The 25,551-nt window shown below is 43.3% G+C and overlaps 1 protein-coding gene across 1 annotated transcript in view; it reads right to left on the bottom strand.

The window, feature by feature from the left end:
* magi2b (membrane associated guanylate kinase, WW and PDZ domain containing 2b) overlaps positions 1–25,551 on the bottom strand; it is a gene marked incomplete at its 5' end in the record, with an annotated part of 85,479 nt that overhangs the window by 32,657 nt on the left and 27,271 nt on the right. The window contains 4 exons of the mRNA XM_080028276.1: positions 2,897–2,976; positions 3,642–3,870; positions 5,281–5,505; positions 10,636–10,755. Of these exons, the coding sequence (XP_079884402.1) occupies positions 2,897–2,976; positions 3,642–3,870; positions 5,281–5,505; positions 10,636–10,755 (654 nt within the window). The remainder of the gene's footprint in view (positions 1–2,896; positions 2,977–3,641; positions 3,871–5,280; positions 5,506–10,635; positions 10,756–25,551) is intronic.

Genomic DNA, 25,551 nt, shown 5'->3' with positions numbered 1-25,551 from the left:
GGAGAAGGCGTATGACCGGGTTCCCCGGGAGATACTGTGGGGGGTGCTGTGGGAGTATGGGGTCCCTTCTCAGGGCCATCCAATCTCTGTACGCTCAAAGCGAGAGCTGTGTCCGGGTTCTCGGTAGTAAGTCGGACTCGTTTTTGGTGGGGGTTGGCCTCGAACAGGGCTGCGCTTTATCACCAATCCTGTTTGTGATATTCATGGACAGGATATCAAGGCTTGGTCGTCGTGAGGAGGGGTTGCAGTTCGGTGGGCTGAGGATCTCATCTCTGCTGTTTGCGGATTATGTGGTTCTGATGGCACCATCGGTCTGTGACCTTCGGCTCTCACTGGATCGGTTTGCAGCTGAGTGTGAAGCGGTTGGGATGAGGATCAGCACCTCTAAATCTGAGGCCATGGTCCTCAGCATGAAACCGATGGATTGTCTACCCCAAGTGAAGGAGTTCAAGGACCTCGGGGTCTTGTTTGCAAGTGAGGGAACAATGGAGTGTGAGATTGGCCGGAGAATCGGAGCAGCAGGGGCAGTGTTGCACTCGCTTTACCGCACTGTTGTGACAAAAAGAGAGCTGAGTCGGAAGGCAAAGCTTTCGATCTACCAGTTGACCTTCGTTCCTACCCTCACCTATGGTCATGAAGGCTGGGTAATGACCGAAGGAATGAGATTGCGGGTACAAGCGGCTGAAATGGGCTTTCTGAGGAGGGTGGCTGGCGTCTCCCTTAGAGATAGGGTGAGAAGCTCAGTCATTCGCGAGGAACTCGGGCAGAGCCGTTACTCCTTTACGTCGAAAGGAACCAGCTGAGGTGGTTCAGGCATCTGGTAAGGATGCCCCCAGGGTGCAGAGATTATATCTCCACACTGGCTTGGGAACGCCTCGGGATCTCCAGTAAGAGCTGGTTGATGTGGCCCGGGAAAGAGAAGTTTGGGGTTCCCTGCTCAAGATGCTGCCCGCGCGACCTGACTACAGATAAGCGGTTGAAGATGATGATGGTGATGATGATAAATTTGCAACTCTCCTCTTTCTTTCTTTTTTGGATATATCAAAATGCAAAGGCAATGCAGCATTTCAGCCCCATTAAAGACATTTAATAATCTCTTAGCCTGATGTCAGACTATTTTAGTAATTCTTTAAAGCCTATAAACCTATAAAGACAGAAACAAAGAAGGGATCAAAGAAAGGGCCAGAAACATCAGCAAAGTTGTTGCATTGAACCCAAAGTAAGTGTTCACAAAGCGTGGCAGTCAACAGATAATTGACGTCTGAACATCGCTGGCTTTGGTGGAAACTGATATTTGCTCTGTCAAGATGAAGCTGCAGTACGTCGGCCATGTTTGTGAAAAGGGTTTGTGAATCGAAAACATAGTGTGAGTGTAGGTAGAGAGAGAGAGACAGAGAGAGAGAGAGAGAGAGAGACAGAGAGAGAGGCATTTTGTGCAGAGCTGAGCAGTGTTATTAGAATTCCTGTCACAGTCCGGCCCTTTACATCGCAGAGGAAGAAGAAACAGAGTGAGCGGCAGATTGAAAGGGGGAGAGAGACAGAGAAGACGTGAGGTGAAGGAGTACAGGGGGAGAGCGGAGGAGGGAGAAAATTGAAGAGATGGAGAACAGAGAAGTGGTAAAGAAGGTATTGATTCAGATCTCGCTCTGGTGAATCACATCACAATGTAATTTGCTCACCACAGGCTGCAACAGCAGCAGCAGGGATGTAAGACCCCCTTGTTATATACGTATCTCATCACGCTGAACCACCACAGGATCTCTACTTTATTTACATGATTGACATCAACACTGGACTGGACATAGAATTAAACCGATGCTCTGAATTTGTAAGTCTTTGAAAATTATTCTGTGTGTTTCACACACCTTTGCATCTCCTGATTCTATCTTCTTTAAAAACACTTAAAAGACAAAGCTTTTGGCACTGTATACGGTAATGAAAAATTAACCGATCCTAATAGTAAGTACTGTTTGTGTATCCTAAACCTGACATAGCTTACTTCTCCGTGCTACAGACGACCCTTATTGTCCATAAACTATTAAATGACACTTTCAATACATAGTGTCCAGATAAATCTGAAGGGCCATGGAAGGGCCATGGAATAATGGAACAGGGAAGAGAAGAATACAAACTATTTCAGCTGCACAAAATAATATTTATCCCCTTCAAAATACTGTTTTCTTAATCTCTTTATTTATTGTTATGTAGAACACTATATGGGGATTAATTCACGGCTGAAGACAGTCCTTAACAAGTGCATTGTTTTCTCCAGTTAAAGTAAGCCTAATGTTTGATAAAAAACTGCTAAGCTGTTTTATGAAATTACTTCTCATTTATATCAGTGACTTATCTTTATAGATTCATGTCCCTGGTAGGACAACTTGCAGCTTAAGTCTACAGAAGGGTAAGGAAGCCAGAAAGTATGAGTCTCTGCTCTTTTATGAGATTAATTGACGGACACATATACTGTATAACGTCAGTCTTATCTGTAAACTCAACCGACAAGGTGTAGTTCTCGAGTTATGAGATCTAAAGCACACGGTTATAGTTAGAATTTATTCAATAGTGTGTAACAACAAACGCTTCGACTCGACAAAGCAACAACAAATCTGAAAAGGGGTATTTTTTGTAACATGTATTCTTTCTGGGTTTCAAAACCCTCCTTTACGTATGAGTACAGCTCCTGACCGACACACACCTCAAACAACAGTTTGTGCAATTTTTCCTGAGAGGGGGAAAAACACGCTTACACAGTGAGCCAGGAACAGTCAACACAAGTACACAAACAGCAGGAAATGCTTATATGACATACTCCCACAAAGGATGAAAGATGAACACAAACTAAAGCTTATAAAAACAACAGAGCAAACAAGAAAACAGTTTGTGCCAGACTCACCATCTTCCTTGCATTCTTCTGGTGGCTTTGCTTTCTTTGCCAGCCGAGGATCCAGCCATGATGTAGTTTTGGTGTTGTGACTGGAAAAGAAGAAATGCACATTGTAACAAAGGCAATAAGGAGCAAGGGTGCAAACAGAGGACAAGGAGTGACTGAAAAAAAGATAAAAGATGAGTGGAAAGTTGCCGTAATGACCTGTAACAGTGTGTGTGTGTGTGTGTGTGTGTGTGTGTGTGTGTGCAGTGGGAACAAGGGGATTCCTAAGGTAAACTAAATGCCCATTAATCCACTAATTAGCCCTCAGACACTAATTAGTAAGGGTGAGTTAGGGCCAAAGTTTTCATAGAGGTGTGTATGTGTGCGTGCGTGTATGTGTGTGTGTGTGTGTGTGTGTGTGTGTGTGTGTGTGTGTGTGTGTGTGTGTGTGTGTGTGTCTGTGTTTGTGTGAGAGTGTGAGTGAGAATAGCAGCTTTAAGTTACATCAATTATTCAACGCAAAACCAGGGCTATAAAGTTTACACACCTATTCATAAACCATGATCGTAAAGTGAGTGCTCTTTGTAAAATCAAATGTATTACATAGATTTGTTTTCAAGTATATTTATTATTTACGAGCTTAATGTTTTTCATTATCATTATAAACATTTAAACCCCTACAGCCAATAAGGAGCATTTTTTCAACGGTAAAATCCTTTCTTTGTATTCTAAAAATATTGCATTTAATTGTAGGGATGTTTTCTCTTACTCTATGAAGTAGACCTCCCCCTTCTCAGTGTAGGCCATCTCCCAGTTGTCAGGCAGAATACCCAGCTCTTCCTCATCTGCATCTGGAACTTTGGCAGGGGATTCAGACGGTGATTTTGGGGCCTCTTCTCCGTCAGTGGGGGGCTCATCAGAGGCTGGGGCCTGGATGGACACTTCCACACCAACCTCCCCAGAGGCATCTGTGCTCTTGTCCTCATGTTCACTGGATTCTGCCGAGCACACACAAGCGCACACACACAAGCGCGCACACACACACACACACGCACACGCACGCACACACACACACACACACACACACACACACACACACACACGCACACACACACACACACACACACACACACACACAAGTTATTCTCCCATACACTACACACGCAATGCTTGATGAGTCAGACCCATGCCACAGCAGAGCTATAAACCCCCAGGAGAGCTAGAGACCAAGTGATGGGTTTTGAGGACAATGAGCATGAGGAAAAAACAACATGGAGACCCCTAAAGATGAAACTTTAGGGGTCAGAGACGGTGTCAGGAAAGGATTTTTAGAGTGAGGGGAAAAGCTGGTGGCGTCAAAGTCAGTGGATGAACAGCATGCAATAGAGAGGAGTAGCAAACGATAATATCCTATTATATTCCGAATTTTGGCAAATAAAAATGGAAAGTCATACAAAGGTCAAATTAACATATTTGCCAATGACATCACATATATATAAATATATTTATATATATATATATATATATTTTGGAGGGGGGGGGGCGTGTCGTGAGGAAGTCATTTTGTCAGGACACTGTGTAAAATGTGATATCAGCATTACTAATTTATTTGAGCTATAAAGAGGATTTATAAACAACAAGGTTAGAAAAATATAAAAATTATTATATTTTCTCTGTTACAGTCCAAGTAAAAACAGGAAACACATGCAATTAATAATATTAAACACTAGAACAAGAACACAGACTAAAAAATGGGTAAGGGGGAAGGAGACAGAGGAGAGGTCAGAAGGAAGACGATGGTAGAGTAGAGAAAGAGAGAGGGGAGAGTTGGGGTATTAATAGCACAAGAATAAGGGCCGTAGGCGGGAAAGTAAAGACAGCAGGAGAGAAGAAGAAATGAGACTATGGACAGTGATGAGAGTGGAGACACTAAGGTGCCCTTGTGCATTCTGTTATACAGGTAATAGAGAAACCTGTGATCTTCACACTCATACAAGCAGAGCCTGTCAATGTCACTAATGACTGGACAGGGTACAGTGTGTTGCCAGATTTGTAGTCCTCCACTGGACAGTATTAACTGAAAGCTGGAGAAGAGAGACCAGTGACTAATCCGTAAGGGACAATAACGAGTTAATGTAAAGTTGTCATGACAACAGACTTGTTCCTCTGGATTTACTCAATCATACAAGTGAGACAGCAGCAGTAAATAACCCAGGGGACGGTCCAGGCCTTCAAATCAGATTTGATCTTCAACTAAATGTGTTAGAAAATTACATCATGTCCATGGCACTTGTATAACAGACCATGTGGGATTCTAAACTCAGTCACAAGTGGATGGAATACAGTATGTTGTAAATAGAAAACATCAACACAGGAAATTGAAGTATTTCTCTCTCATCCTACAGTACCTGGTGTGATGGCCACCCCGTTGCCATTGACCACGGGGCTCTCCTCTTCCTCCTCCTCCGGTGGCTCCAGGCTGGCGCGCTGCTCCATGTTGCTGACTGACTGGTTCCTCTTCCTCTTGCCTTGGGCACTGGGCCGGGCTCCGGGCAGCAGGGCCTCACTCACATTCAGAGGAGGTGCTGCGGGGGACGGCTCTGCTGGAGGTTTTGGTGTGCCGTAGAAATTATCTGGAGGGGCAGAGAGAAGACAGTGACATCCGCGTTGGAGGCCACATGTACGACTAAAGAGATCTGACATGACGGAACACATCGAGAAACAGGCCGAGTGGAGGTTTACCGCTCGTGGGAATGGATTAATAATATTCAAAACCAAAACTAAACTGTCAGTAAAAAAGCACAGCAGAAATAACTTTGATTGTGTATTTCTGCTTTGGAAGTTAAGAAAATCCTGCTAAATGATTCATATACAATGTCTTAGAAGATAAAAAAATACAATAGCTGTGTAGTCAGGCTACAACTTCAGTGTCTTAGGAAAAGTGCATGTCTCTATTACCGTATTTTCCGCACTATAAGCCGCACTGGACTATAAGCCGCAGGTGTTATAATGTTTAATTACCATATGTAAGAGTTCGTGCACAGAGGGGATTGTTGGGAAAGAGATGGCTGCTTGAGGAAGCTCCCATTTATTAACATTTCAACAAACAAGTTGCATTTGCATAACGTACGTAAGTGTTACCATTTAGTGCAATAGTAGCTACTAGGGATGGGCACGAGTGTTTTTGCTACTCGTGGGATCGCTTGCATTCCTCGAGGATCAACCGATTCCTCGTTAAACTTTTTTCTATTTTTAGAACGCAACGCATCTGTCTACTTAACAACGGTTGACCGCAATAAAGCGCTTAATGCTTATTGTCAAACAGTCACAGTTGCCATATGATATTAACACATTTTCCTCACTGAAATTAATTAAATAGACGGGCCACAATTTAAACCGATCGAGTAGGTCTGCGATGGGGAGAAAAAAAGAGAAAAAAAGCATGGGCTGTAGTTGTAACAAAAAAAAAATAGCCTAAGTCACCATTTAAAATAAGAAGGGCAGCAGATAATATAAAATGATTGTCCTACAATTTAAATACATATAAATAACTCACCAAAGCAGATAGTTGTAGGCCTATATCCAACCGCGTAATGCTCACTCCGTGTCCGTGAATAATTACCGCGACTAATTAACGGAACGTTACACCGGTCGGTTTTTGAATCTTGTCCCCATATTCCCTAATGAAGGCTTCTTAACTGTTGTTGGCTCGGAGCGAATGTGCCTGAAGTAAGCCTTGCTTCTTCTTTTCTTTCCAAGCGGAGAGCACCTTGCATGCTCACCTGGAGTCTACTCATTACTAACTGAAAGTAACAGGTGTCATCTCCCCTTTTTATAAACGTAACTTTATCATCTGCTTTGAAATAATTGGACAGTTATATTCCTTAAAATGTTCTGGAGAAGAAAGGAGAGACCGTGTTCAGCTCCGCGGTGCTGTGGAGAACACAGGCTGCGCTGCGGTGGCACGGAGGTGGCAGTTATTTGCAGTTGATGTTTGACACAACGCTCAGTTTATTGCACTTGCATCAAAATATTTAATTTAGTTAAACTTTATTTTATCCGTTTTGTGCCGTTTTGTACACGTAGGCCTATATAACATTTGAAAATAGGGGCGGCCGCGGCCCGCCGGCCTAAAGGCTACAGACACTAAAAAAAAATAAAAAATAAAAAATAAATCCTCATCTACCAATCGAGTTCATTTGAAATGAGGAGTAGGCTACTCGAGTACTCGATTACTAACGCCCATTCCTAGCAGCTACAGAACATATAGGCTACTGTGCTGTGTAATAACAGGGTCGAAAAATGGGGAAAAAGTCGCGGATTATAGTCCGAAAATTACGGTACACAAGATCTGTGTGTTTTGTCTATAGTTTTGCTTCAGTAAAGTTAAACGTTGCATTTGATTAACCATATCTCGGTACGTTTACATCTGTAAAATACAGCCACAGATACAAATACAGTGATAAAATAGCGAGTGTTTGTTTTTCGAACCAGTATTTATCACTATAAATATCCCACTTAAATGACAGAGAATATGACATTGTTTTAGCTAGAAAGATTAAATTTATATTTTTGGATTTGATTAATCGGAAATTGGAACAATTTAGGATGTCTGCTGTATTAGGCTCTATTACATGTGAGAAATGGTTCAGAAACAGGTGCAATTTCCTGATAAAGTAGTTACCAAAACTGTTCAGAAGCACCTGATATTAATAAATACAGCCCCAGCTGTGTCATTCCACCCATGTTGGTGTATGCAGCTCTGTTTGAAGGCACAAACACAAGAATAAAAGCAAAACACAAAAATAACATTGGGCATTCCTTATTCCACACCCTATGTAATGTTTCTGTTGGAAGAAATAAAAAGCTGAAGTTGACGTTAAAAACAGTACAGTAAAGAGAATAAAACAATACATGGAAACACAGGGAGAGGGGACTGAGGCAATGTGTGGTAAGGCAAAAATAAAGGACAAAACTAGGATCGGCAGTAAAGAGTCTGAAAACATCAGTTTACTTTCATTCCTCGGCTCAAGGCTCACGGCTCAAGTACAGCAAGCATTTCCTCAAAAAGTCATACCTACCCTACTGTCCACCAAATAGAAATATTAAATCTTGACAAATATTTATGAGCACACACTAGCACAGGTTTAAAAAAATAAAAAACAAGTATGACCCTAAATAGACAGCAAGTGCCCACCCGTGAAAGCGTAAAGACAACCAGAAGAGATGCTTTCCAGAAAGCAAATCCTGGTGAGTTGAGGTCTGATATTCTCTTTAAACGCCACACTGGTTGTAATAACGTAATGTTTTCCTGATCCTCAATGCTCCTGGTTTTGCCAAAGGCATCTTAGCTTCCTGAACAGTTCAACACCTGCCATCAGCTGTGACTCATCACACATCATCACAAATGTAAGCTCTTATGTGCATCAACCTTGTACATACTAGCATACACACTACAATTACCTAGGAGAGTTTCCTGATGATGCGCTATGTCTGATTTCGACCTCCTTCAATGCTTTCCTTCGCCTCACATCCTGTCTCTCTCATCCCTCCTTCTTCTCTTAGTTTAATATGCATTAAAAATGAGTATCAGAACCTCCAGAAAGAGACAGCTTGCACCAGTGGGCATAAGAAAGCTCTGCGTTAAGGGAAACAAACACTGTAAACAAGCAGATACTAACAGTCATAAAAGGAAAATGTTTAAAAAAAAACACACATATGCATGCATGCATTAGCACACAATGAGCCCCAATTATCAAACGTGTATTGAAAATGGTGCAGATCCTGGCGCAGAAATCACCCAAGGCAAAGTTTCATGTGGGATTCATCAAATGGTCATATCTTGCCAATATCAGTGTATGCAAGATCAGCGTTGATAAATGCGGGGACTGAAAACAATCGAAATTTGAATATCACACCCCTATATTTTCTGAGTTAAGAAGCCTCACAGGAAGGCTACATTAAGAAATTAAATTCTTAAACAGTGTGAGAAATATAATACATGGTCCCTGCAATATCCAACATAACACTATTTGTGTGCAATCTGAACAAAGGAATTACATGTCTCTGTCGTAAAAAAAGGAATATAAAGATATAGAAAATAATAATTGTAAATTGTGAGTAAATTATCGCAAGTCAAGTCCATATGGCATACCGGTGGCAGCAAAATAAATATATAATAAAAAAAATTAAAAATTAAAAAAATTATGCTGAGGTTTGTATATTTTATTAATTTATAAGAGTTATTGCTCAAATAATATAATTAGCCTAATATAAAAGTTTATGTCGCAATTTCTTTACATAACCTATAGGTTAAAAGGTGGTCTGGTTTATAATCACCACAAAAAATAAAAGTGTTGCTGCTCTGAAATGCAGCACCATGAAGACTGGAGGAAGCCAGCTAGGCCCCAGCCTGAAACTGACCCGACTGCAGAGCATGTGGCCGGTGGAGATGCACCAACTGTCCGAACAAAATAAATAATTAACAGGCTACAAGTACTTTTAAACATTTTACGCGTGTCTTATTTTTTTCTATGAAATAAATACACGTCTGCAGAGATCTGAATGTTTAAAATGTATTAGCCCTTTCAGATGGCACTCAAAGGCGGTTCCAAAAACTAAAAATAACACATTTTGCGTTTTTCTTAATGACAGATGAGCTGGGTACGAGTGGTCAGCCGTCAGCTGCACAAACCGGCCTATATTCAGCTCCACAGGGCCACACAACCACCAGCTATTATGAGGGCGCCCACCGTTCAGGTCTACCACAAGCCCCAACCACAGCGAGTTCTACCAGCATCCAATGCGAAAGTGACACACATTGCAGTTCACCGAGTGGCCACTAAGGGCAAGTTTCAAAACAGAGCAATTTCTCATTGACTCCCATGTTAAATATGACGATGCTATGATACATCCATTTTATATACTATCTATGGTCCACCATGACGACCCTGGACCCTTACTGCAGAGGTTCCGGATCGGAAAAACAAACCAAAACGTGTCGGTCAATGGTGGAAATAAATCGCTCACTTGTAGCGATCAATGACACATTAAAAGAGAAAGTAAAATGTCAAGTCCGTCAAATAAATAAAATGTTAAGCCGAATTTTGTGCAGTGTCTTTCTCAAAAAGAGCAGCCTACCACCTGTATACATATTTAATTCTTTACATTCTTCAAGCGATGAATGAATGCAGCACCCGTGCTGCAGAGTCCCCCCAGCTGCTCCAAGACGGAGCCAACTGCCCTCACGCAGTCCCATGCAGCTCTCCAAAGGTGCCCGTGCGTACACCCACTATTCTGGTGTACGCACGTTTGATAAATGAGGCCCATAATGTGTGCTGCACATGCTCACAAAAATTTCCATTGGGCTTATGATCCAGTAAATCCCCCAGCTCAGACATATCCCTGACAATGTAGCAAGGCGGATGCACAAACTTGTCATGACTGAAAAAGGGCTATCATTCAGCACGCACACGTGCACACACACAGAATGAGTCAACCAGCCGTTAAACAACCACCAGAGGAAGCTATAATACACACCTTGGAGCGTAAGACTCATTCTGTTTGCTTAGGCTGTGTGAAAGAGAATCACCTGATGCATCAAGTGAAGATATGTACACAGTAACACAAGATGGCAGACTTAATTTAAAAATAGTAAAATGTCTCTACTGAAACACATGATGCCATTTTAGCTCCCCTGGCAACTGTGCTTGTGGATGCAAAAAAAATTCCTGCACAGTAGCCAAAGTTCACCCAACACTCACCTTCATAGGTTCCGCTCTCTAGCAGGGCTCCACTTTGCTCAAGTTCCATAAAACGCTCCACACTCACAAAGTTGTAGTCCACCCCCGGCACCTCCCCCTCCTTAGGCTGCCTGGTGGTACCTGCAGAGAAAAGAGAGAGAGAGGCATAGAGGTCATCAGAGACAAGTAGGGCACTTGAGAAGAAAAGGCAGGAAGGCAGAGAAAGAGCCCAGAAAAAAGACTGGACAGAAAAAGGACGGCAGATTTGAGGGTACAGAGTGTATCAGAGGAAGTGGGAGGGGAAAGGAAGTGGAACAGAAGAGGCTGAGTGAGGACTCATCACATGTGATAGCCAAATCCATTCACACAACTGTGTGTGATTGACAGTGAGAGACAGAAAGAGACAGCTAGAACAGAGCGGGCCAAGCATGCTCAAACAGCGAACTGCCATCATTCAGTCCCTACAAGCCAATCCAGTACTGTCTTAGTAATGTGCGAATCAATACAGGACATTTACCAACCATAGTTCAAAGCTACTTACATAGCATATTATACTGTGTAGATTGTATTATTGTCGAAACAGCAGGAATGCAGTGGTACCACATTACCATGCAGCAATTAGAGCCTCCCTACAACATAAACGCTCAGCACTGCAGCGTTGAGGCTCGTCCGTGTGATGACAGCGATTGGAGTTTTGAGTTTAATGAAGTGCAGTGTTTGTGTCTCTGCCAAGTACAATTTAAGCATATAGGCTCAGTGGAGGCCACTGGTGTTGTTCTGCTCTCCATTGCCTAATGCTCATGCCTGAAAACAGTCATTGGCTGGACGTGGAGATGGAGTCTACTTTCAGAGCGTTTCCCCCCATGGACTCCCATGTTAAAAGCTCAGTTGGATTGATCTGCCATGGCTTGTATCAGATCTCCCACTCTAGCCAAGCAGCACTCAAGCTGCACATCTGGCTGAAGAGAAAATGTTTGTGATCAAACGGTCCAAGGATACAAATCTAAAAAGCAATGAGCAGTTCTGATAATATATGCATGCCGGTATGAATGGTTGGTTACTATAAAACACATAGTATCACATTTAAAGTGTGATATGTGCGAGATTTTAACAGCAGACACACACACACATAAACACTAAGTGAGTTAGTCGTGAAGTGCAGGATCCTCCTCTCCCCACAGTGATATCTCAATCATTAGATCTCTATTGATCGTCCGTCACCGCTTTGCTTCCTGTAGTGCATCTACTCAGCATTCTGCTGCATTTACTTGGAGCAGAGATGGCCGCTTAGCAACACCTAATGAGTAGGTGAGTAAGTGATACAGTACTAGACCATCATCACACACCAACACATACCATAAGACTGTCCAACGCTGTCACACTGTGTACTGTACTGTTTGCTTGTGCCAATTCGCTGTCGGTGTGCAGACATCTCTGTACTCAACTGTGTTTGTCTTCGTGAAATGTTGGTGAAGTACCAAATGTGCCAATAGTAATCCAACTTCGAAGCTGATCACATCTCAGTTAGACAATGTCAATCAGAAACACTACAGGTATCAGTGAGAGAGTGGATGTTTGTGTCACAGTGTGCCACCATCTGCATTGTTTGATGCACTCATGATCACTTAGAATCAGTTGAATATATTGGTAATGGCTGCATTAAAGTTATATTAATGCCTCTGGAGTGCAGGGTCGGAGGTTCGATTCCCCGCCTACCCACATGTCGAAGTGTCCCTGGGCAAGACACTGAACCCCAAATTGCTCCCGATGGCAGACAGCGCCTTGCATGGCAGCTACTGCCATCGGTGTTTGAGTGTATGTATAAAATGTGTATTGTGAAGCGCCTTGTGACCCTGGTCTGTGAAGGGCGCTATATAAATAAAGCTTACTTACTTACTTACTTATATCCTGCATGACAATACCATATTGTTGTGATATTGTTAATTCATTAGCCCCAAACTGCTGTCAGAAGAGTGTTTAAAGAGATGTGCCATGACACAAGTGAGAAGACGATGATTCAATGTTTTCGTATGTAACTTGTTTACCACTCCTAATGATGTTTTATGAATGCGAGAACAAAGAAAATATTCTACAGACAGTGTTTCTTGTATAGCATAAATAGTATATGGCCAGTGTAGCAGGCACACACTGCTGCATGCCACTACGTGCTGCTTATCGGCCTGTCTTATTGAAGTTTATTTTGTCCAGTCCTTGTATGATGTAAGTTAACCCAATACAACATACATACAATTCTACCACTGGGAAGTATAATTTTAGTTTCAGAAGTATTGATTTAACTTCATGGTCATTTTTAAGGTTATAGTTTGTGTGTTTATAAATGGATTGCATTATATCATAACGAGTAATAAATATCTTCCCCAGTAAACTCATTACTTCTATGACTCAGCAGCATTAACAAACATTTTTTGAAAGCTTTCACAAAATATAGTATATTGAGGGGATATTGAGTGCGATTGCATTATATTATCGGGGGTTTCTGAAACTACTTGAAATTGGAGTCTACCTTGTATGCAGTCAACCTCACAACGTTTCATAATACTCCTAGGCATTGGTTAATCCATTATGAGTAGACTACTACTCATAATCTACTAAAAGAAAACGAAGATGAAAAAGGGTTATGCAACATAATCCATTAACTATTTTTAAAGTGAAGCTAAAATATTTATCTAGAAAAAGGACCATCCAGCGATTGTTTGGTATTGCACTGAATACCGCAGCAGCTCAGCCAGCCAGGCGGGGCTGCTTGCCTTCCTCTGGGTACAGCTATTGATCTGTAAAATCAGAATGAAATTATTCTGCTGCCCACACCAGAGTAGGCAGAGCCTGCTGGAATACTGATGACCTGCCAATGGCTTTCTCCCACAGCTTCCTTCACTGGACACACCAACAGAGCAGAGAGAAAGAGAGAGGCTGTGAGAGCATGTTGTTGGATCTGAGCTGGGAATATCGATAAACTATCTGGCCTTGAGATAGGCAGATACTATAGTCTAGCAGTCCCTCTTTTCTTCCTTCCATCTCACACATTTCTACTCAGAAAGGTAGCACATGTTCAGTTTTCTTCCCCTTAGCAAGCACGTTATCTCTTTTCTTCCTTTTAGCAACAGCTTTCACAGTGAAGTAGATCTTTTTATTAAAACAAACACTGTCCCCAGCAAAATCCATACACTGTTCCTGCTGCCTCCTTTTCTATCTTCCTCTCTCTTCATCTATCTTTAACAGTACCAACTACATTTTTCTTAAACATAAGAAGCTCCCAGGTAGAGGCAAATTTGGTAAAAATTCAATCCATAATTAATGGAGCCTTTTGGACGACTGCTGAAATGTCTTCAATTCAGTTCAGTGGATTTACTCTTGATATTTTCAGTAAATAGCCACACAAACTCCTAAGCAGAGCTTTAATACATGAGCTGAACAAAGCAGGACAAGCTGCACACATGCTCAAATTTTAAAAATGGCAGGTGATGACACTTCTCTTGAGCCAAAACCACTGCTGCTGTTGACTATCGATTGGATGTCGTGATCTTACTAATAAAGGATAAAGTTGGCTGTGAGCCAAACAAGGTCTTTGCATTGCAATCAGTCAGTGTAGCCCAACCTCTCAAGGTTGACGCAACGAGTAGGAGTGTCATACAAATGTATCGCTTAAATGACTTACCGGTAAATCTATAATAACACTGAAAAAGTTTCGCCACTGCCACTTTAGGGTCTAGAGACATTCTCTGCCTCTTACCATGACGATTGAATACTCCAGACTATTTTCACATTGGCCGGAATGTGTGTGTGAGAGAGAAGAAAAAAATACATAATGTAGAAACACAACAAGGGAATTCCATTAGGAGGAAAGGTAAAATAGCACATATACTGAAATAACTCAGCTGGCTGTGATACAATAAGAGGACAAAGGTCTATGTTAAATAATGGAGTTGTCGAAGAGTGGCAAACAGAAAATCAGAGAGAGACAGCATCTAAAATGGATACAATGAAAGGAGATTGGTAAACCTCACTGTGCATCCACTCAGCAGCCTGCAACTGTGTTTCAGAATATGCACGTGTATTCATACACATGTTTGTATAATTAGGCAGGAAGTCACCAAGTGGAAGAAGCAGAGCGGGGGAGATTCAAAGCTAAAAATAGACAATCAATGCACTGATTTTCATAATAAAGGCTGGGGGAAGGTGGTCAAATGATACTGTAACAGCTTGTGTATATGTGGGAACGAGGTAGAGAGGGTAGGGGGAACCAACTATGCATTTCATGGTTAATAATTGTACTGTAGCTACCATTGTATCCTCTAGAGTTTAGTTATTCATTGTTGGAAAAAATAAATCCTACACCTCCTTAACAATTGTACATTAATTGGATTTAGGAACAAACCCAGTTCATACACTGTACAGGTCCTTCTCAAAAAATTAGCATATTGTGATAAAGTTGATTATTTTCCATAATGTAATGATAATAATTGAACTTTCATATATTTTAGATTCATTGCACACAAACTGAAATATTTCAGGTCTTTTGTTGTTTTAATACTGATGATTTTGGCATACAGCTCATGAAAACCCCAAATTCCTATCTCAAAAAATTAGCATATCATCAAAAGGTACTCTAAACGAGCTCTTAACCTAATCATCTGAATCAACTAATCCCCAGACGTCGCAGACACAGAATGGATCTCAACCAAAGTGCAAGACATTAACATCGTCAACATCTACAAACCACCTCCCAGCAGACTGGTCCCATCATCACTCCCGGATGTCCCAACCCCTGCCGTGTACACTGGCGACTTCAATAGCCATCACACCGACTGGGGGTACAGCAGCTCCAACGCTGACGGCGACTCCCTGACCGAATGGGCCTCAACGGTTGATGCAATACTCCTATATGATCCAAAGGAGCCCCGTACCTTCTACTCTGCACGCTGGAACAGCTACACCAACCAGACCTGGCCTTTGCTAAATGGCCCACCAGCCAGTCACTTCCAGTGAGACACATCCTGGACATGTTTCCCCGGTCGCACCATCGACCATCCCTCATCACGATCCCATCTGTGATCCAACCTGTACAAGGAAGGGATGCCAAAAGATGGAACTTCCGGAAAGCAAACTGGGAGCGTTTCACTCAGCACGTGAACAGGGCAGCTGCTGGTCTTCCACCCCCGTGTCCCAACAACCTGAATGAAGCCTATGAGTCTTACTGCAAGATGCTTCTGACTGCTGCTAAGAAAAACATCCCACGCGGCATCCGCAAAGCCTACGTCCCCTGCTGGGAAGACGAATGTGAACATCTACTTCGTGCCCACGCAGAAGCACAGAACAATGTGGACAGGGACAAAGCAGCAGACGAGCTCTTCAGCAGGCTTAACGACAAACGCAGGCAACGTTGGACAGAGACTGTGGAGTCAATCGTCTTCACACACTCCAGCCGCCGGGCATGGCAGACCCTGAACAAGCTGACAGGAAGGTCAACAACCCCAGCACAGTGCCCCATCACAGCAAACTCCATCGCATCGCTACTGCTCAGTAATGGCCGGTTCCCCAAAGCCGATAAGGCCTTCACCAGATCAACATCTACAAGAGCCCATGAGTTGCTCAGGGCCCCAGGATGTGACTCCGGTCTATCCATGGACTTCTTGGCGCAAGAAATGGAGCAGGCCATCCAATGCCTGAAGACTGGCAAGACCCCAGGTGTGGATGGTATCCATGCGGAGTACATAAAACACCAAGGGAAGAATGCGACCGACTGGCTCTGCTTTTTCCTCTCCGCATGCCTTCGCCACTTAAAGCTGCCAAAGATCTGGCGTCGTGCCAAGGTGATAGCCCTGCCCAAGCCTAACAAGCCAAGCAACGTCCCCCAAGGATATAGGCCCATCTCACTGCTCTGCATCCCATTCAAACTCCTGGAACGCCTCATCCTGGCTCGTATCACCCCAGTGGTCGACCCCCAGCTACCTAAAGAACAAGCTGGCTTCCGGAGCGGCATGTCTACAACAGACCAGGTAACCCTCCTGTGCCAAGACATCGAGGACAGCTTCCAGACAGGGGAGAAGGCTGGCGCCGTCTTCCTCGACCTTACAGCCGCCTACGACACTGTCTGGCTACGCGGGTTACACCTGAAGCTACTGATGACCATCCCAGATAGGCATATGGTGAGCTTTCTAATGGAGATGCTATGCAACCGCAGCTTCCGGCTACTGACCAACAACGGCCAAAGCAGCAGGGTGAGAAAGCTCAAGAACGGCGTCCCACAGGGTTCAGTGTTGGCACCTATGCTGTTTAACATCTACACCCATGACCTACCCCCAACAACATCTAGGAAGTACGGTTATGCAGATGATCTGGCCATCCAACTCAGCAAACAATCCTGGCAGGCAGTGGAGGAGGGCCTCTCGGAGGACATGAACACTCTGTCCTCGTACCTGAAGAACTGGCGCCTCAAACTCAGTGTGGACAAGACTGTGTCCACAATGTTCCATCTTAACAACAGGGAAGCGTCACGCCAGATCAACGTCATGGCTGACGGCACCCGGCTCCAGTCTCAAGCCTCCCCTACGTACCTCGGCGAAAAACTTGACAGAACACTGTCATTCAAGCAACACCTGGACAGTGCCAAGGCAAAGACCACCGCCCGTACTGCACTTATACGTCGACTAGCCGGTACAACACGGGAAGCCACGACGAGGACACTGCGCATCTCCACCGAGGCCCTGGTCTTCACTGCTGCTGAGTACTGTGCCCCAGTCTGGTGCCGCAGTCCGCACGTAAAAAAGCTTGACACTTCCCTCAATGAAGCCCTACGTACGGTCTCCGGATGCCTACGAGCCACCCCAACCCACCAACTACCTGTTCTAGCTGGAATCGCCCCAGCCGAGATCAGACGGGAGGGAGCCATGCTGGCTCTTGCTCAGAAGGCACTGACGAGTGAAACCCACCTCCTCCACAAGACCATCACGGAGAGACCACAGCGCAAGCGCCTCAAATCCCGCCGCCCATTTGACATACATGCCCAGGAACTGCTCAGCTCTACACCAGCTGACACCAGCAGAGCTTCCTGGGTCAAGGCCAGATGGACGGAACAGTGGAGAGCAGCAGTACCATCCAGACTCCACCGCTACATTGAGGATCCCACAGACGTCCCCGGCGAGCACCTACCCCGCAGGCAGTGGACAACCCTCAAACGCCTGAGGACAGGTGTGGGACGCTTCGGAGTCAATGCAGCGGTGGGGCCTCACGGACAGCGCCCACTGTGAATGTGGAGACCCCCTACAGACTGTAGATCACGTCCTGACCAGCTGTCCCAAACATCGTCCACCAAATGGCTACCCAGGCCTAACGAGCCTGGATGACGAGACGCTGGAGTGGCTTGCTACAACCGAGCTGAGGATCTAAAGACATACGCAAGAAGAACTAATTAACTCTAAACACCTGCAAAAGATTCCTGAGGCTTTTAAAAACTCCCAGCCTGGTTCATTACTCAAAACCGCAATCATGGGTAAGACTGCCGACCTGACTGCTGTCCAGAAGGCCATCATTGACACCCTCAAGCAAGAAGGTAAGACACAGAAATAAATTTCTGAGCGAATAGGCTGTTCCCAGAGTGCTGTATCAAGGTACCTCAGTGGGAAGTCTGTGGGAAGGAAAAAGTGTGGCAGAAAACGCTGCACAACCAGAAGAGGTGACTGGACCCTGAGGAGGATTGTGGAGAAGGGCCGATTCCAGACCTTGGGGGACCTGCGGAAGCAGTGGACTGAGTCTGGAGTAGAAACATCCAGAGCCACCGTGCACAGGCGACTGTGGCTCAGGTGGTAGAGCGGGTCGGCTGATGATCAAAGGGTTGGAGGTTCGATCCCCGCCCTGCCACCTGTGTCATAGTTGTTGTGTCCTTAGGCAAGACACTTCACTCACCTTGCCTCGTGTGGATGTCGATAGTTAGCCTGCTATCGGTGTGTGAATGGTAACGTGTAAATGGGAACAGGTCTCCCTTGCAAAAGAGTCTTCGGACTCAATGGGATATACCTGTATAAATAAAGGTTAAAAAAAACAAAAAAACAGGCGTGTGCAGGAAATGGGCTACAGGTGCCGCATTCCCCAGGTCAAGCCACTTTTGAACCAGAAACAGTGGCAGAAGCGCCTGACCTGGGCTACAAAGAAGCAGCACTGGACTGTTGCTCAGTGGTCCAAAGTACTTTTTTCGGATGAAAGCAAATTTTGCATGTCATTCGGAAATCAAGGTGCCAGAGTCTGGAGGAAGACTGGGGAGAAGGAAATGCCAAAATGCCTCAAGTCCAGTGTCAAGTACCCACAGTCAGTGATGGTCTGGGGTGCCATGTCAGCTGCTGGTGTTGGTCCACTGTGTTTTATCAAAGGCAGGGTCAATGCAGCTAGCTATCAGGAGATTTTGGAGCACTTCATGCTTCCATCTGCTGAAAAGCTTTATGGAGATGAAGATTTCATTTTTCAACAAGACCTGGCACCTGCTCACAGTGCCAAAACCACTGGTAAATGGTTTACTGACCGTGGTATTACTGTGCTCAATTGGCCTGCCAACTCTCCTGACCTGAACTCCATAGAGAATCTGTGGGATATTGTGAAGAGGAAGTTGAGAGACACCAGACCCAACACTGTGGATGAGCTTAAGGCCGCTATAGAAGCATCCTCGGCCTCCATAACACCTCAGCAGTGCCACAGGCTGATTGCCTCCATGCCACGCCGCATTGAAGCAGTCATTTCTGCGAAAGGATTCCCGACCAAGTATTGAGTGCATAACTGAACATAATTATTTGAAGGTTGACTTTTTTGTATTAAAAACACTTTTCTTTTATTGGTCGGATGAAATATGCTAATATTTTGAGATAGGGATTTTTGGTTTTTCTTTACTTTTTTGCCAAAATCATCAATATTAAAACAATAAAAGGCTTGAACTACTTCAGTTGTGTGTAATGAATCTAAAATATATGAAAGTCTAATGTTTATCAGTACATTACAGAAAATATTGAACTTTATCACAATATGCTAATTTTTTGAGAAGGACCTGTATATGGATTGTGTTTGTCCCACAAACCCCTCTTGATTTTTGCGCATCATCCATCAGAGCCATCATGCTGCTTTGGGGAGTTAGAGGGAATTTATTACAGAGACAGCAGTAATACCAAATCTAACGGTAACTAAAAATATTCTCTAAAAAGGTGAACAGGCGTGACACTCTTTCACAATAATCCCCATGTGGACTGGATGATGAGGATTCAGATTTTCTAGCACACCTGTCCTCTGGGCTTAATGTATGCCCAACCTAACCTGCAAAGTGCAAAGTGGAAAGAGATATTTATTTTCTGAATGAATTTTTTTCATCTGCATTGCATTCAGACATTGTAGTTTTTCCAACCTCTTTAACCGTGCTGGATGGTTTAGGTCCATTATTACATGTGTATGTTTCACGTCTGAGCACAAACCATTCCTTAATTCCAGTGAAGAACCCAAGGGTTGTAGTTATTTCCCATATTACACAGTAAAATCAATTTAAGGGTATAAAAAGTAGCAAAACACATTAAAATGTTCCCATTCAATCTAATTGCGTAGCCATAAAAATTTTCTAATTCTCAAATTGTGAAGCTACCCAATGGTGGAATATAGGGGGAACTTTCAAGACAAAATCCTGCAACCGTACACACAAAAATACACAGACAGTGTAACATTGTGCTCAAAACCCTTAATGTGTTTACCCAGAATCCTTACAGCAGGGGTTTTCAAAGTGTGAGAGAGTGAGCCCCCCCCCCCTCAGAGAACAAATTCTCCCCCCCCCGCTCCCCCAAAAAAAGTTCTAAATCCCTGTGTGTTTTGAAAGATCTTTAAATTATTTTACACATTTTAAACATATTTTTGAAACATTCTAAACATCTTTGTGCGTTTTTAAACACATTTTTCTAAACATTGTAACATCTAAGTATGTTTTTGTTTTTTTAAAATACATTTGAACATCTTAATCCAGTGGTTCCTGCTTCCTTTAAGCGTGGATAGTAGTGACTGAGTGTGCAGCGGAGTAAGAAAGATAGGCAGACAGACTTGCCCAAATGATTGACTATTGTCAAATGTTCACACACCCAGTTTTCTTTCGCTAGTGCCTCCAATGTCCTGCTGTGTGAAAATAGTAGCCAGCGGAGAACCAGACCCTACTAGGGGGGTCCGGGGTGGCCCCCCCGTGAGATTATTTTTTTTACCTTTTTAAATGCATGAATCTGGTGAACTTTGAGAGGAAAATTAAGTGGCTAAATATGAGGAATTTTGTGTGAACAAATCATTTGGAGACACTGGGTCGGATGAATTAGAAGCTATTGAAGAAAGACACATGGATTTTCAATAAAAATATTAATTTAAAATAAAATATTATGCAGGGTCCTCTGGGTTGGGCTTGGTGCTCTTTTTCTTTAACAAGACATATTTCTCTGTAATATAGTGAATGCATTTAAATGCAGTGAGAGGAACGAAGCAGAAGAACTATTGTCCAGCTATGTTTATTTCCACAGACGAGGCTGAAATAGGCTATAGACCAGGGGTGTCAAACATACGGCCCGCGGGCCGGATCCGGCCCGCGAGATGATTTGATCAGGCCCGCGACCTGTAGAGCATAAATTTCTGAGTATGTCAAAAAAAAAAGTAAGTCTCTAGCCCATTCCTGTGAGGAGTTATGAATTTTTAAAGAAATAACCGAAATGCTCACTCCTGCCGCTAGGGGGCAGCCTAAATAAAAAAAGCACATTTTAGCAACGTGGGAAATGGTAAATGGCAATCCTGCTTCACCGCTATTAATGTTTCCTACAGTGCTTTATGGCAAAGTAAAAACCAAAAAAAAAAAAACATTTTTATTTTTAGTACATTTATTTTATTACTTTTTAATAAAAATAAAACTATTTTTATTTTTAGTGCTGAACAATTAATGTACTAGCAAGTGCGGTGTGTCTGCGGCTCTGTGTGCGCAAAACGAGCAGGAGCATGCTAGTGTAGGCCTACAAGATTTATTTCCTAATTTTCAATGCTGCTTTATTTTTATGTTTTAAATTGGGAAAAACAAATTCCAAAACAACCAATAACCTCTGTATTTAAAAATAAATCAAAACATTAGAAGTTGCACTTTTATTTAATTGTATTTTGTCTGCATGTTTGCACAAAATGTGTCCCTGTACATATAGTAAACAAAATTGGACAACTGTAAGGTCAGTGCCTGTTGTATTTGTGTATTCAAATAAACAGTTGTTTATTTCATTAGTGCACATTGGCATCTTTGAGCAAAATACCCCCAAAATTTTTGCTGCGGCGCTACGCGCCGCACCTCCTATTCCCATGGCCGGCAGCAACCTTTACTAAGACATCTCCTGGGGGGTACAGAGATCCCTTGTGATCCGTGATAATGTAGGTTACAAATGTAGGCTGAGTGATAAAGCATATTACTGAAAAACAAAGTTAGGGATTTGGAGTTATTTTGCCATTATTTTACTAGTCCGGCCCACCTGAGATCAGAGAGGCTGTATGTGGCCCTCGAACCAAAATTAGTTTGACACCCCTGCTATAGACTATACACAGTGCATGGGAAACTGAAGGCAGCCCCATTTCCAAATGTTTTTAAATACACTCAATACACAATGTGCATGCCATGGACATGAACGTGACGTCACGTGATCAGTTAACCTCGGATTATCTCCCAGATGATCTGATTCTATTATTAGGCTATTAACAATCTAGACTAAAACATTGTATTCCTTTTTTGTATGATAACTTACATTTGCTTAAAATACTAACACAAACTTAAACAACTTTTTTTTTTTTTCTCGTATTCATCTGCGCCCCCCCTGCCATAACTCCGCGCCCCGAAAACCACTGCTTTACAGCATAAAGCAAGCAGAGCACCACAGCATCAGGATAGCTGAGACCAATGTGAGGATTGTCTGGGTTTGTTTCATGCACTACGGAGAGAAATACACACACACACACACACACACACACACACACACACACACACTACTGTCTCATTCTTGCATCCATCCATCTTATTGTCTTTGCAAGTTCTCATCCTCTATTATTTCTTTGTTTCTCTCATTCCTCTTGTTTCCAATTTACCTCATTGTGTTTCTATCCATTTGTCCTCCAATTGGTTCTCTCTATCCCAATAACTCCCTCTCTATCTGCGCCCTCTTCCCTTCATTATCCTCCCCTCTTCTTTGTCTCTACTTCAAGCTATGTCTCGCACTTTGCTCTCACGTCTCATTCACTCTCACTGTTCACCCCACCTCCTCCCTTCCCTTCTTCCCAGTTCGCAGATGTGAAGTGTGACAGCAGGTTTATAGGAGAGGCATGATCGACCACACACACACACACACACACACACACACACACACACACACAAAAACACACACATCCTTATTTACACTACAAAGCCCAGGCAACAGATACAGTGCTGCAACATGGCAACACTGACAGAAGCGTCTGCTACCACGACAACACATCAGCGCCTGGCAACGCACCCTTGCCATGGTAACAAGGCGCAACATCTACATTAGCTCTACAAAAATAATATTTATGTCAACATGACACTAGGCCTTTTTGCATACAAAAACATCAAGCTAGTTTTGGTCACAGAGGACTTAGCTCGAGCCCTTTTGTTCTTCAGGTTGCAGGTCACTGCTTCTCGCTTCCTTGCACTTTATCAATCAATTACTGTCACAGCTTGGCTACCGAAAGTCACACCTGGTTTTCTGAGAGTAATTCAGATGGTGTTTAAGTGAAAGGGGGTTGAAGGCCGGGAGGAATGTGGGCCTTGCATGTCACGTCTCCAGTGTATATGACTCTCTGGGTAGGAGGATGCTCTGCAAGATTCAGTGTAGTCACAGTTAGTGGTGGCATAGAGTGTGGGATTGTTATGAGATCGGGATGCTTGATCAGTTAAAGATCCACCGAGCTTAAAGTTAAATGCAGGTTGTTGTTGTGACACACTTTTAAAGTTGCATTCATAATCAGAGACATAGTTCCAAAGCTTTAAATGATGAATAGGCTGAGATGAATGCAGACAACTGGTCATCCGCTTTATATAAAACCTGATCTGTAAAGGCCGCGACACAGTGTAACCCACTGATTCATTTAATGAAGGGGAAATACGCCACACAATAAACAGTTCTGCTTAAGTTAGTTTTGCTAAACACAAGACTCTCTTCATTCCTGCCAAGGTGACTACACATTGCAGTTTAACACGGAAATGATTCTATCGTCCAATCAACGGACGGCAGTGTGTAGCGCCACCTTTTCGGCACCCTTTCAGACAGCTGGTACCCCAACGGAGGAGTACTGAAAAAAGGAGCGGCTCAGCTCGCTTATTTTGGGACCCCTACCCAACTTTTGGCTATCGAAATGCCAAATGAAGCGAACTGAGCCGCACCGAACCGAGCCACTCTGTGGAAGCAAGGCATTTTTTACTCAGGTGTTAAGAGCAGAGCAGTTTTACTGCTGATAATGTGTAGATGTAGCTTGCCACCGCCCGCCTACCTACTTCTGCTCAATTTTCATTTCCCTTCAGTAGTCAATCTGGGTATGCAGTATATTAGTGGGTTTTCTCCTGTAGATTTTTTACTTGTCCAAACAGCGAACAGAGGAAGTGGCTGAGAACAATGACGTTGGCAGATCCAGAGTAGCACTGGGCAGATCCAATAGTTTTAAACTTCAACAGACACCCGCCTTCAAGTGAGTTAACGTTTGTCAATTGAGCGATTCCAGACCTTCTGTACAAATGAAAGGAAGTACGATGGTCTGGTACCAGGCTAGTGTAGATGCCTTCAGTGTGCTTGAATAAATAAAAATAAGTCATAAACCGTTTGGTTGGTTTTGACAATTTTATTAATGAAGGGGATTGTGATAGGCATATTTCACATTACCGGTAAATGTTTGTTTAGAAAAAATATGAGTAACTTAAAGAAGTGACATAATAACATTAATTCCACTAAATCCCCTCCATGGAAATGTAACCTTAGAACAGAGTTAGTTCAAGTAAAAAATGTACTGACATTAAGTGTCCGTCTGTCAGGTCCACTATTGGCTGCAAAGTAGACTGTGTTGCTCAGTGGATTTGCGTCTGGCGGGGATGATTGCCTGGGTGACATTGAGAAATTACCCCTGTACTGAGGTGTGTCCTGTGGTGATGGAAATCAGCCCCGAAGATGCTGAAAAGCACCTTTATTAGTCTGCTGAGCTGAGTGACGCAGGACGACAGCGGGGGTCATGATGATGCACACACACAGAGATGGTGTGTAGTGTTTGGTATGCACTTTGTCTATATGTTTGTGAGGATAGATGTATAGATAGACCGGAGTAAACAGTCCAGCTCACTGACCATCACAGGCGAGCTGCTCACTGAGCACCTGGCTCATCACTGAGCATTACTCTGATCTTAGAAGCAGCAGACAGGATGAGGAGGATAAGGAGGTTGAGAGGTAAAACTAATGACAGGAACACAAATAGAAAAGGCTGAAGAAGTACCCCTTTTTGTGATTAGCGGGATCCAGAGATTAACACAGAAGGCACTTTGCAAACATAACAAATTCATTAATCATGTTCAATGTATGCCGTTTTCATTAGTAAAATTCCCTTGCAGTTTCTTTCATCTGTAGAACAACAACATGAATCCAGTGTGCCAATCAAACTGCAGGGAGCTGAGAACCACTTCAAAGCATGTCAGCCAACCCTATAACAAGAGCAAGCCAGCAGGCAAATCACCCCTTTAAGGAGAGAGTCCCTGGGGAATGATGTATTTCTCTCTCATGTAGAGAGGCACACACACACCCTGAACAGAGAATTGTGTGTAACACTCCAATTGACTATTAGCTAAGCCTAAACTCAACTCCAACAAAAATAATTAGTGCAATAGTAAAAAAAAAACACACA

This window comes from Ammodytes marinus (assembly GCF_949987685.1).
Source record: "Ammodytes marinus genome assembly, chromosome: 5".
NCBI classification, from domain to species: Eukaryota; Metazoa; Chordata; class Actinopteri; order Uranoscopiformes; family Ammodytidae; genus Ammodytes; species Ammodytes marinus.
Note: the sequence above shows the minus strand (reverse complement) of the source record. Positions and strands in the feature narration are given on the sequence as shown.